Source organism: Haplochromis burtoni, unplaced genomic scaffold (assembly GCF_018398535.1).
Source record: "Haplochromis burtoni strain Fernald_Lab_line unplaced genomic scaffold, NCSU_Asbu1 Contig_74, whole genome shotgun sequence".
Taxonomy (NCBI): Eukaryota; Metazoa; Chordata; class Actinopteri; order Cichliformes; family Cichlidae; genus Haplochromis; species Haplochromis burtoni.
In genome coordinates this window covers 1,667,205-1,681,544 of record NW_024582435.1, presented here as the reverse complement: position 1 = coordinate 1,681,544, position 14,340 = coordinate 1,667,205, and the positions used below count along the sequence as shown (strand labels likewise).

Below are 14,340 nucleotides of genomic sequence, written 5' to 3'. Positions count from 1 at the left end.
TAACAAATGCAGATTCATATAGAGATAATTACACAATATAAATATTGTACTACACATTACACATTATGAATGACACATGAGACAGATGACACAGAACGCTGATCTTTCCCTAAGAGAACATAGGCTTAGCACAAAGGAGAGAAATTGAGACCCGGCAAACTTTCCTAGTGGGGGCAAAGCTGAGAATCGGAGCCCACAGAAGGATGATATGGAAGAGTGAGAAGCAGCACTGTGTGCCAGCAGTGGGGGAAATGATTGAAGAAGCTCTTTCACTGGCAATGAGAGATTCAGCACATGCATGGCAGATTAAACAGAACGCTATATTAGAGTAGGGCCTGACTGCTGCATGTGTATTCAGTATGTGAATGAAGTTATTGGGGGACTTATGCTGTCTGAGCTAGCTTCACAGGGCTCCACTGAGACCGGGATCTCAACAAAGCATGAATTATATCTATTGTGTGCTGTTTTTGATATTCAAATTGACCTGTTTTCCGTGTGACTATTTTTTCTGCGCCGCACTTCGTTATCAACAAATGAACCGATTCGGCTGTAAATGTCAAGTAATGATGAGCTATTACTAAATAAGGCTGTTGATGATTAATGTAATGGTGTGGGTCGAGATTACTCTGGGATAAATGTAGCAAAGTACTTGTTAATGTGTTGCTTAAATGTCAGTGGAAGTAAAAGACGTCGGGAACCGCCTGTCCTCCTATAGGCACATCTCTTTGAGAGCAGCTCAGATTATTTGAAAGCATTTATTGTAAAGGAACCTGCGCAGCTCTGGACAAATAGCGATAAATTGTGTTATAACAAGTGAACTGTTGTCTAATACTAATTTGTACCACAAGATGGTTTAGAGTCAGTGCAGCTCTTGACTCCATCATATGAGGAAGCTAAAGGCAGGTGTAGAAGAACAAGCAAACAATGCCCGTCATCAGCAGCATCAACTCCCAGAAAGAAACCATGAAACTCAGAACTATACAAGAATGCATCACAGCAGCTTCCTACTGCTGGAGACAGCTGGAGACTAAAGGACTAAATGAGAATGGGAAGATCAAAGCTTTTAATGCTAATGTTTGCCATGTAGCAACAGCTTCCAAAGGGAGACCATTGTCTGTTGTTACCGACTGCTCCGGGTTTCCACCAGAGGATTTGTTGAGACTGTAGCTAACCACAACACCACTATCTCTGTGTGTGTCTGTATGTGTGTGTGTAACTGATATATATATATATATATATATATATATATATATATATATATATATATATATATATATATATATATATATTGTGTATATATATATTATATATATGTGTTATATATATATATATATATATGTGTGTGTATATATATATATATATATATATATATATATATATATATATATATATATATATATATATATATATATATATATATATATATATATACGTGTGTGTGTATATGTGTATATATATATACGTGTGTATGTATATGTGTCATATGGCAAAATACCAGGTACACTCTGAACAGGTGGCCAGTCCATCATGTGGCCAATACAGAGAGACAGACAACCATTCACTTGCATCCCCACTTTTAGAATCCCCAGTTAATCTGAATAAGATGTCTTTGAGAGCATAAACACTCCCCACAGCAGGGCTCCAGCCCACCACACATCCTGCACCCACAACCCTCCTACTGTAAAAGTGCTAACCTGTTAAATGCATTGCCACTTTAAATCGATATACAAAATACTGCTTCAGGCTTTGTGCTGCTTTTGCATGAAGGAGGGAATAATAATAACTCATCCTAGCATCTAATTTTACTGGAGAGTATTGCACCACAATTTACGTGTATGCAAATCCCGTTTTATTGTATGCTCACGATGTGTACAGCCAAGGGCACATGATGGGCAAACACTGAAATCGATCCCATTACTCTGCGTCCGTGTTCATATGATTATTTTTGGTCACCTGTGTCTGAGTCATTAAACCTTCAGCTGATTTTGTCTTGATGGGAAAAATATGTACATTAAAGTTTTGTTAGGCAGAGCGTTTGATTTCTCAGAATGTTTCAGTCTATGGATCAATCGATCAACGCTGTCTCAATAAGCTATAAAAAATAACATCCAATTTAAAAAAAGCTCATCCTCAGAACTCAGACAATAGCTAAGGAAGGCATTAATCTGACAAAACAAGACTTTCTAATCAAATTTAAACCAATTTCAGAATTTGAACTCAAAATATAAACAAACTGTTGAGATGAATGGCAAACAAAGCGTGAGGAAAAGGTCGCCGGGTGTTACTTTTTGGTTACGTTACTGTACTTTATGTAGACATTGACACAGCAATGCGGCAGCACTGAGCTGGCATCAGTCTACCGATGATCTTTGATGACGCTGCTGTTAATGTGTCATCAAGTGTCAAATCTGCCTGCGAGATGAAACGCACCAACCAAAGAGTTTAGAAGTGATGCTTCTCTTAAACTGCTTGAAACAGGCAAAGACAAAAATAATCACTGTGATATTAAGCATGATTTCATTTCTGAATAATAATATTTAACATAAACACAAATGGATACAACTTTACTTGTCTTTTTCACCACATTCATTTAAAGAAGAGAGCGTTCGCTTTCTGGGGCCGCTCTAAAGATAACATATGAAGCCACAAGTTGAATTCTGTTTATTTAAGTCTGACATTTGTCTTCCTCAGTGCAAACAGCAGAGACTTCAGAGACTAACGGCACAACCCTGAGCATACGATTAAGAATGAGCAGGTTTCCTGAAGGTGAGCTAAAAGAGTTTGGTGGTTTTCCATATGGGCACCTTCATACCGAGGCCTCCCGGGACGTCGGCATGTATATTCATAAGAGGTGGGCAGGAAAGGCAGGGGAAAAAGTTTTAAGAAACACAGCTGGCTGCCTAAAACTTCTCTTTGGTGACCTCAATTTCTCCTGCTTGAGTCGGGTGTGTCCGTGTGGGACTGAGCATCCTGTAAACACAGACGAAGCATAACGGCTTATGTCATTGCAAAAAGGCAAGTTTAAGAAAGGAAAAGAAAGAAAGAAATGTGAAAAATAATGAATGCATTAATTATTTAATAAATCGATGTATTTCTCATGCAGGACTGATTTATTCACTGAGAAAGAATCGTTCTTTTTATTCCTTGAGGCCAGGATGTATTCAAAGCAGCCGACAGCACGGCTGCATTAAGAGGTGAAGTGTTTGTAGTCCGATCACACGCTCTTACACAAACTATCAGATAGTGCCTTCTGAAGGAAGTTACAACACAAAGATGCCACGAAACATGTTCACTGATAAGTGATGTGCAGCATAACATCAGAGGAGAAACACTAAAACAGCTTAATTTGAAGAAAAGCTACTTTCAGCTGCTCGCTCACTTTTGAAGAGGTCACCACAGTGGATGAATCAGCATGTTCGATTTTACAGCGCATGCTTTTCCTGACACAAGCTTCCCGTTTATCCGAGTTAGTACCGGGAATACTGAAGGTTGTGACCCCTGAGGTTTGTGTCCCCGGCTGGTCTCGACCCTGGGATTTGTCACGTGTAAGGTAATGTGTTAATAAGGTTTAATGTAGAATTTGTAGCAATAAGCAAATCATTTTGTTTTATATAAAAATAGAAATTTTTTTATGTAATTTTATTTTTGTAGCGATTCATTTAATGTTAGACATGGATAACTCAAGACAACAATAACAAACAAGCATCATGTTTCATCATATTTGCTGATTTTGTATCAAGTTACCTGTTAACTCATAAGCAGTGTCGGTCAAGTTACTTGAAAATAGTAATTAGTTACTATTCTCCAAGAAAGTAATCCTGTTACTTTACTGATTACTTATTTTCAAAAGTAATTAGCTACTTTATTACTTTTAAAAACATGATACACAACCTGAATATGTAATAAAGCAACAGACCTTTCAGCTGTTTTTCTGCATAATCAATCATATAAAATTAAATCAAATAAAAAGTCTATTTTTTAAAAGTTGTTTTATTAGTTTTCATCTTTTAACTTCATTCATCAAGTGAAAATTAAATTACATGCAACTGTCTCTGACTGGAAGAAATGTGTTTAACATGTAAACCTATTTCCTGCATCTTGCAGCACGTAAAATATTTTTTGTGTGTGTTTATTTATAGATTCAAGTAAAACACAGTAAAAAATAAATCAAATCAAAGATTCAGTGTCTCTTAAATCACCTGTTTAGCAGGAGTGGGGTTTGCCCGGGAATAGTAATCCCTTACTTTAGTAAGTTACTTGAAAAAAGTAATCAGATTACAGTACTAGGTAATCCGATTACTTGTTATCTCATTAACTCACACCTCAAACACATCTTCTGGCGTTACTGCCCATCTGTGCTCATAACTGAAACACTAGTAAATCCAGGTGCATCGTGGGTAGTTCTGATGAGCTACACAGAAACACTCACATGTGCTGTATAAGTTTCCTAAACACGCTTCACCTGTTTGCCATCTGTTGTGTTGATGGTGAAAGCAGGCTAATAAAATGTTCTCATTAATGTCAGAGAGACATTGTGAGACATGAAAAACACAGTGGGAGTGGGGTTTAAAATCCCTGACATCCTGACTCCAACACACTGTTCAGAAACTTGAAATGCAAAGTAGTACATTCAAATTAAGCCACTGCATGAAAGAGTGTGTTTCCGTGCTTCTGGGTGCATTGCCACTTCATGTATCCTGCATTTTTAGCTATAGGAAAAAATAATGTTTTTTAAGTGTCCGTAGGAGGCCTTGAAACAATGATCTGTAAAACCACATAATGACTTGTGTAATACACAAAACAAAATAACATGCAGGGGCTCCTTCATATATATAGAAGTCTTTACTGAAGCCCTTAAAAGTTAAGATAAATAACAATTTGGAAAATGGACATAAAGGCTAATTAGATTTCAAATGAGCCAGAAAAGACCAGTCTAAGAATATTACAGGGACTGCTTACTGTAGGAGATACATGGAGTTAATGAATCAGGACCCCATAACACGTCTGTGTGACTGATACTTTCAATGCTTTGTATCTTTTTTTAATTGGCAGAAGTACTTTGTAGTTACTCTTTGTTCTGTACAGAGTTAAAAAAAAGGTTTAAAGCTTTGTTCAAAATGCAGGAAAGTCAAACCGACCACACAGCCTGCTCACCCACTACTCCTTCCCTTGAACACACTACGCACAGTCGTAGAATCAAGTAGAAGATTTAGCAGCTGATAGATTTTTATCACCTTGTCCTCCCAGCATCGATGGATTAACTGCTATTTTTCTGCATTTGTTGACACACTTTAGCACCAGTATGGCAGGAGATACCTGAGCCTGCAAAACCGTCCCTCTGCGCGCTGCTAGTGCTGACTTGAGCATATCTCCCAGGTGGCCTTTTGCATTTTCATTAAGTCTGACATGACACACACACACACACACACACAAAACAGTATCAGAGCAGGGGTTTCAGACCCCTCGTTTTAGTTTGCTGTGCAGATAATCGGCAATAACGTGTCATCCCTTAATAGCATTGTGTAGCTCAGAAACACAAGCCAGAGCAGCGAGCTGTGCTGTTACAGCTGGATCGTACTTTTGTTTTCAAGTCCAAACCAAGTCTTATCCTAGCATGAAAATTTAAGCTCTAATGTTAGGTTCCACCTTAAAGATGACAGGTTTAGCCGTTTGTACGACATGTATAAAGAGACAGAAGCTAGCATAACATTAGCTTATAACCAGCTCTTATAGCTAACATTACAGCAGCTGTTCAGAGGTGGGAGGGTTACCTGTCTAATGTGGTGACAACAACTAACTGCCACAATATCAGGAGCTACAACCGGTGGCAGCAGATGGCTGCTGGAAGTTTCTTCCTGTTAAAAGGGAATTTTTCCTTCCCACTGTCTCCAAGTGCTTTCCCATAGGGGTCATCTGATTGTTGGGGTTTTCTCTTTATCACTGTAGGGTCTTTACAGTATGATCAAATGAAGCTTCTTGAGGCGACTTTTGTGATTTGATGCCATATAAATAAAACTGAACTGAATGCTTATGGACACTCCCGACTTCAGTTCAGGAGACGAGATTTCAGGTGAGGAGGAAGAGGATACGTGGAGGTGAGGAAGGAGAATTCAGTTTAATTCAATTTTATTTACACAGCACCAAATCATAACAGTCACCTTGAGGTGCGTAATATTGTAAGGTAGACCCTACAATAATACATACAGAGACAAACCCAACAATCATATGACCCCCTATGGGCAAGCACTTTGGCGACAGTGGGAAGGAAAAACTCCCTTTCAACAGGAAGAAACCTCCAGCAGAACCAGGCTCAGGGAGGGGCGGGGCCATCTGCTGGCACAGGTTAGGAGTGAGGGAAGAGGAAGATGATGAAAATTAAATTAAATCCTGCTCATATATAGCTTGAAAGAGCTTTTGTGTTTGCAGATTAAAAATATCTCATAACAGCAACTTATCAGTAGCTTTAGGTGTTTACAGTGTTTTTCCCATTTCCTCTTATTTCTGGAAAAGAAATTCTAGCATAATTATGCTGAAGTACAGAGGGCTAAAAAGGGCTTAATTTCAAAAACAACACAATTACTGTTTAGTGTGAGCGTAGAGTTTTGTGCCTCGTGCCAACAACAAGACATTTTCAGTCTTCACAGCTCAGAGTCAGAAGCTACCACTTCCTTGCACTGAGCACTCACACAGAGACAAAGCCCAGCATGACTCTGACTGTCTTACAGGTCAGAAAAGGTGGTGTTTTCAGCCAGACAGCAGCTACTGTTGTGCCAAGACTGCACCAATCATGAGGCAAATGCTGCCTTATCACAGAAGCCAGGTGTCCATAGCAGCTTGGTCCTCTTGCTAAGAAAGTGAGCAACAACAAAAAACTTGTGTACAACACAACACCTGGTGTTACCGTCCCGCTGTTTCTCTTGCCTGCTCTGACAGCGTGGATGATAGAAAGTCACCTTGGCGCAGAGTTTCACCCAAAAAGTTCCAACGTGCCAGCTCGAAGCACTGTTTCACACATTCATGTCTGCAGTTAAAACTTATGGGTTTAACAGTGCACATCGGTTTGAATGTGAAAATTATCCTCAAACTTCCATAATGGAGGAAAAGCACATTTAAATGGCCGTAGTTTAAATAATTCATCTCTAATGCAAAGCAAATTAGCACGAAATAAAAGTGAAGCATTTTCCGCAGCTATTATACAAATCCAATACTGACTCAACGGGTAAAGTAAATTCCACAATCTTAATAATCCCAATATGATGAGTGTGATCTGACTAATTACCGCGATAATGAGGATACTTATTAATTTATGTATTCTCAAACCCAAGGCAAAGGGAATGTGAAAACACCGTTAACTCTTACCTCGACAGTGAACTCCTTCATCGTAGCCGTCGTCACAATCTCGAGCTCCGTTACACAGTTTGTTGAAGTGGATGCATTTTTTTGTCCCGGTACACTGCATGTGATTCAGGGGACATCTGATCACCACCTCTCGTGCACCTAAAGCAGCGAGAACAAAAAGACCAACATTTATTTTAACATTATTAATTCATGCTTACTAAATGAACTTTAAGCATAAGGAAAATCATTTACAGTGGAGACAAAAAGGCCACGGTTAATTAAAACAGCATATTTCATTGTAATCATTTGCATTTCTTGCACGTAATCACTTTTACTGGGTGTTTTTTCCTGCGTCTCCCCAAAATGCTGATACTCCAAGACCTCTTTCACAGGAGGACGAGGAACCTATACATATGCAAATGTGTTTGCACTTCACAGCATTGTTCTTTACACACAACAGATGTTCGCCACACTGCTTTGCAGACACATCGGTGACGTCCTATAACAAACGGCCCGACTCTCGCCGTCAGCCAGCCAAACGGCACGGAGCAGCTGTTTAAGGATTCACGAGGCCCGTAGGTGACCCTCGTTCACGCAGCAGCCACCAGAGCACATAAAACACAGCTGACCAATACACCGGCACAGTAAATGTGTCACAGCACCACCTTAACTACATTGATATCAATTACCAGTGTGCTGTTGCAGGCACTTAATGGGAAGATTTATCGTGCATGTGATGAGATCTGTAACAATCCCCAGAGTCCCCCATCCCGGCACACTCGGACCGCGCTGACCGGATGATTATCTGTCACCTGTCATCCTGTAAAGTTACGAATGCAGCAATTAATGTGGTTGTTCCAAGGAAAGAGCCCTGCAGATTCACACAGGGAACATGTGGACATGTTCGTTTCTTCTCCAAGGATTTTATTACCTTGAAATGGTGACGAGCGATGTTCTTTAATGAATGTGTCTTGGCTTTAAGCCCTTCAAGCGCTGATGATTCCCACTCTTTATGCCACATTTAGGTAAGTCAGCTCTCTGTGACCTTGTCTCTGAGAGTTTATATTTCACATGAACAGCAGCCGTGTCAGCTGGGACCCAGAATGTGTTTGGAACACGAGTCCTTCAGATTCAGCTGTCAGAGGCTTCATGGATCTGAAACTTCCTCTCTACAAGACCGATCTTGAATCTGTAACTCTTCATGTTTAAAACACTGCTAGGGGTTTTGTGCATTCTAGTTATGTACTGAGAAATATAAAATGCACGTACACCTCGTGCATTTGGAAACAACACACTCTCACCTCAAACACATCTCCTTCTGTTGGGCGTTAAATGTGAAGTAAAGCTTTGAGTGGAAACGCTTCAGGACACACGCAGAGAGAGGGACTCGCTGCTCCAGTGTCCATTTGGCTAATTTGCTATTTAACACACAGCTGTAAGGGTCTCTGACAACATATCAGTGTTGTCCTCCTCTGCCTTTCCTTTCTCGCCGCATGGGTTCTAATCTAATGCGATAAGCGGAGGGATGGTGCATGAATATTCAGCGGCTCTGAGCTGTCATACAGGGGAACACAGATGGTCTCTCAATGGCTGAGGTGCCACAACTCCTTTGTGGATTGGCAGCCTACTGTACTACACTGGATGCTCGCTTGGAGTGGAATATACAGTAGAGGATTAGGCTTCATCATATATGTTCACTGTAGATTATTAGAAATGAAGACCGTCTCTTTAAGCGCCTGACATCGTCTTTGAAATCACCAAACTAAGTGTCTAAAGGGTCGAACTGAAGAGTGAGATCCACAGAATAAATTATAAGATTAAAAATTATTAGCCGTATTAATCTGTATAAAATAATGTCAGCTGGAATGAGCGTCTGACAAACATAAAACCTTAAACAGAGGAAATGTGCACCCAGTCAGATGCCAAAAATAAATACAAATAAAAACTGTGTGATAAAGATTAAAGCGTGCAGCTGTGTTACTGTGAGCGGGGCCATACCTGCTGCCACACACTTCTTTCAGAGCAGATATTTAAGGTTAAAGTAATATTCATATCACTGATTGATTTCCAGTTACTGTCCCAATAAGCCACAAAGATGCAAATCCGCACGAGCCCCCTTACTGACATTAACACACCCACTAAGACCTGCTTCCAGGAAAGAAAGGTTCACGTCTGAGCTTCTCTCACAGGTTTTTATAGAGCGACTGCAGAGCCGAGCAACTGGCCACAGGTTTGTATCATCTCTGGGACAAATCGCTTTAAATACCACATTTATTCACCACAAAAACGTCTGATCTGGCAAAATCATCAATGCATTTTTTCAGGCAACTAGTGAGAGGTGGAAAGAAATGTGATCATTTTCACTGGTCAGCATTACAGATCCATCGGGGTCTCAGCCAAAGACACCAACTGTATTGTTTATTCTGTCTAAGCTGTTAGAGGTTCAGGTGTTACAGGCCTATAAGCTCACCTGTGTGATTTTAGAAAAATATGACCAGAAAAGAGCAAAATTCAATCCCAACGCAAAGTAGTTCATTTAAAATGAAACCACAGCGCACTAAACAGCTGCCTGTGTTATTATATGTAAAGACACATACTACTAATAATGAACAGATAACAGCTCTGTGGTCGGCATGAAGCTGGACACTCTGGTGACAGTGGCAGAGAAAAGGACATTAAAGAAACTGCTGGACATTATGAACAATGCTGGCATCCTCTGCACACGGCCATTAACAACCAGAAGAGTCTGTTCAGTGACAGGTTGCTTCTCCCCAAGACAAGAACTAACAGACTTAAAAACTCCTTTGTCCCACACGCCATCAGACTGTTTAACTCCTCTCTGGAGGGGAGAGGGAGGGGAAACAGGAGGACAAAGGAGGGGGGAACAACTAAGCTGTAGTGCCTCTTCACCTCACTGTACAATACTTTTGTAAATAGTCAACAGTGCAATAGACTCAATACTTGAAATGTGCAATTCACTTGTATTTTTATTTTTTATTCCTATTTATTCTATTTATCCCCTTCGTATATTTTATTTATATTTGTCTGTATGTGTGTGTGTGTGTGTGTATGTGTATGTGTGTGTGTATGTGTGTGTGTGTATGTGTGTGTGTGTATGTGTGTGTGTGTATGTGTGTGTGTGTTTGTGTGTGTATATATATAATATTCTGTAGCTTCTGTCGGTGCTGTGCTATTGGAAACCGAATTTCCCAGAGGAACCCACCCGAGGGATTAATAAAGTTTTATCTTATCTTATCTTACTGTAAAGAATACCTACAAAGTAATACTCTGAATATGAACTAAACACCAACTTGGGCCAAACAGAATTTCAAAGATAAAAATGATTTTTAGCCAAAAGAAAAACATTTTTCAAAATCTCAACCTTGGAAAAATAAATAGCTCAAATTTTTCATCTGTTAAATTCATTCTCATTGACAGAATTTTCCATCTGTTCACTTCTCGTGACTTTTGGCTTTAGACGTAGTGTGAAACGAAATAATGTGGATGGGAACTTGATGAGAGCTTTGGAACCAGGTTAGAGGTCGTGACTAGTCGCTGCTGCCCATGGAGACAGAGTTCCAGTCATGCTGGTCCAGGATGGTTGAGTCTCAGGAATACGGGGGTGGCCAACCATCAAGGCAAAATGGCCTGTTACAGGAGCGTGAAATTGGTGGCGGTACAGCAGAGATCTGACTTTTCTCGTGAGACCAAAAGATCTTCAGACTTAATAGAAGTAACGAATTCAGCATCTATTGTGTTCGTGGCTGCGATCGTGGCTCAAGAGTTGGGAGTTCGCCTTGTAATCTGGAAGGTTGCCGGTTCGAGCCCCGGCTCCGACAGTCTCGGTCGTTGTGTCCTTGGGCAAGACACTTCACCCGTTGCCTACTGGTGGTGGTCAGAGGGCCCGGTGGCGCCAGTGTCCGGCAGCCTCGCCTCTGTCAGTGCGCCCCAGGGTGGCTGTGGCTACAATGTAGCTGCCATCACCAGTGTGTGAAGGTTGATGTGGATGACTGGATATGTAAAGCGCTTTGGGGTCCTTAGGGACTAGTAAGCGCTAAACAAATACAGGCCATTTACCATTTTACCATCAGACGAGACAGTGAAAGAACAACTGTTCAAAGAACAACAAGGGAAAAACCATTCTCCTTATTCTGTTGGATGCAAAACGAACCTGCACACACGGGTGATCACACCCACAAACTACACCCTTTTTGGCTCCTACCTCAAAGCACACTGTGTTGTGTTGATCTTATGTGCTGCACAATAATGTTTAATATTTAGTATTTACTGTCATATTCACATATATCATTGTGATGTTGTTTATTCTATTACTCTTGTTCTCTTCTGCTTGTCTTTCTTTTTTCTTTCTCAGCAGGTGATCCAGGTGATTGATATATGCATTTTTTTTTCTCTGCCCGTTCTGTTGGTTTTTGTCTTTTGCCCTTCTCCCCCGTCCCTCTTCTCAGCTGTTTCTCTTTCCCTCTTTCTTTCCCCCAGTCAAGTCTGTCCCGTATTCAGTAAGTGAAAATAAAATAAACAATAAAAGGTGAATCAAATGGACCATTACGGCAAGGCTGGGATGGTCAGTTTGGTAAAGTAAATCCGTTGGGCATCTTTCTTTGCCTTTAGACAACAATTCTGATGGCAAAAGAGCCAAACGGGACAGGCAAAAAAAAAAAAAAAAATAAGATCTCTTACTAATGTTTAATCAAAGGAGCTACTTTAGCCAGTACTCCTAAAATATTGCTTAATTTGTTCACTTAAGAGAGATATTAGGATACTATAAGTTCTAAAGCTAATCGTTATCCTCTAGTTTAGATATTCTCTCTTAAGTTAGACGCATGATAAACGATCGATGACTGTTCTGGATAAAGATATAACGAAACTCGTTAAACAGAATCGAAAATGGAATCGTGAAAATCTTATCAATACCCATCCCTAATCATGCTTGTTCTTCTTTAGTCGTCTTGATGAATATGCTGTTGCCAATTACTCATAATAAAGAAGCACTACACTTTGGTCCGCCCTAAAAAAAAAAAAAAAAAAAAAAGGAAAAAGGATGCAAAACGAACCCTGCAAAGGTGCGTCACCCTCGCCACAGACTGGCTCAAAGAACATGACAAGAGGCTGATTTAAAAGATAATTTCTTGAAAATAAACTAAAAAGCAGAAACTTTAAAGAGGGCCGATATCACTTTACATGGTAGAGACACTCACAGCTCCTCTGGGTCCGCGTTGTAAGTGTGGAACACCCAGATGACCTGCATCAGGTTACAAACGCCCATATCTGAGCCATTCATCAGCAACAGCAGCTCAGGCCTGCTTCCAACACAGTGCGAGGGGCATCAGACTGTAACAGCAAGTTACTCTCAGAATGATTCTTTGCCCTCATGAACACAGTAAAAATGTAACTGAAATATTTATTAAGGAGATTTGCTCGGTTTAAACTGAATATGGGCCAATTAAGCAAATTTCATTTGACCACATTCCACTAAATGTAGTGTTTTACATCGTACTCGTGTAACTAAATTACATGGAAAAGATACATGTAATCAGATTACTTAAAGTCACCGATGGCATCAGACACATTGCTGTTGCGTTCTGGACTGAGCTCAGTATAGAGACTGAGACACTGAGACTGATGCCTCCTCCTGGTTATTCTTCGCTCAGCTGGTGGGAACTGAGTGTTGTTATTGAGGTTAAATCTCTTTGAAAATAGTTTGTCATACTTTTGTTTATTTATTGGAGATGTAAAGATTCCAAATCTGGGGAAAAAAATAGCATAAACATCGCGAGTATTTGGCTAATACGATTATATCTGCATCCACACCTCCTTCATGTATATTTTTAGAAATACTTTCTACAGTCACACAAAAGATGCTCCGATGTTTTTAAAGGCTAAACAGATGCTCAGTGGTGCGTTTCCCCGGTTAACATATCAGCATCTAGCAGCTCGCAGTGATCCTTCATGAATGCTCCTGTGTGGCTTAATCCTCCTCCTCTGTTTGTGTTTCCATTAATGCACCGAGCTGCTGCACTGTTGCACCTCTCCATGCGGACACGAGGGGGTTGGGATGTGCAAGCTGCCACATATTTGACCCTGTATGTGTCAGACGTGTGCACCCACTTCTTGGTCATAAAACATGTCTCCTGCACAATCAGTCCAGCCTGGAAAAAGACCGGGTGCACACACTCATCTTGGGAACGCCCATAATGAGCGTTAATGTCAGCACGGTAACAAAACAAACGCTGACATGTTGGAATTAATCGATTTCCCTTTAAAACAAACCCAAACAGCCTCAGGCGTATTAAAAATCATTCACAGTAGAGTTAATGCTGCCACCTCACAACCAAAGGGTTGCTGGTTTGAATCCTGGCCTGACCCCATCTCTGTGAGTTCACATGTTCTGCGTGGGTTCCTCCTGCCGTCCACAGGCATGCGTGTTAGGTTAATGAGAGATCCTGACGAGGTCAGAGGTGTTTGTCACTCTGTGTTACCCTGTGACGGCTGGAATAGCTCGTCTACAGCCTTCATTTGCATACACAGAAGAAACTGGATATGTGAGGTTTTTTTATACACGTTAATTAAAAATCATGGAGCTATTTTCCTACTTTGAGAAGTGAATGAGGAGAAACCAGCTGGGCCAAACTAATACCTCTATTTAATGTAAAATGAGAGGCTTCTAGGGGGGAATTTCAGCTGCAATGTTCATTATGATAATCATGTTAATCTGAGCTGCTGCCAGTTTGTGTGGAATAATGAATTCATAAAAGAAAATAACACAGAGCCTATCAGCAGGGGAAGCTCCTTGAACTAGCAAGTACAGGGATTTATCAGATCCCTTAGAAATAAAGATTTCATTTCCTTAATTTATGGTTAAAGTTGGCGATCAAAGAGGCATGGTAACGCCCGACCTGAGGCAACACCAATGTTGTTCCCATAATGGCTTTATAACAGCATCGGGCTCTTTTGTAGTAAATCCTGCAATTACAGTGATATTAG

General features: G+C 40.4%; 1 protein-coding gene across 6 annotated transcripts in view; it reads right to left on the bottom strand.

Moving 5' to 3' along the window:
- The window catches only part of lrp1bb (low density lipoprotein receptor-related protein 1Bb), a 262,657-nt gene that overhangs the window by 161,810 nt on the left and 86,507 nt on the right, over positions 1 to 14,340 (bottom strand). For all 6 annotated transcript variants that reach the window (XM_042221787.1, XM_042221788.1, XM_042221783.1 and 3 more), the window contains one exon: positions 7,360 to 7,497. In XM_042221787.1, the coding sequence (XP_042077721.1) occupies positions 7,360 to 7,497 (138 nt within the window). The remainder of the gene's footprint in view (positions 1 to 7,359; positions 7,498 to 14,340) is intronic.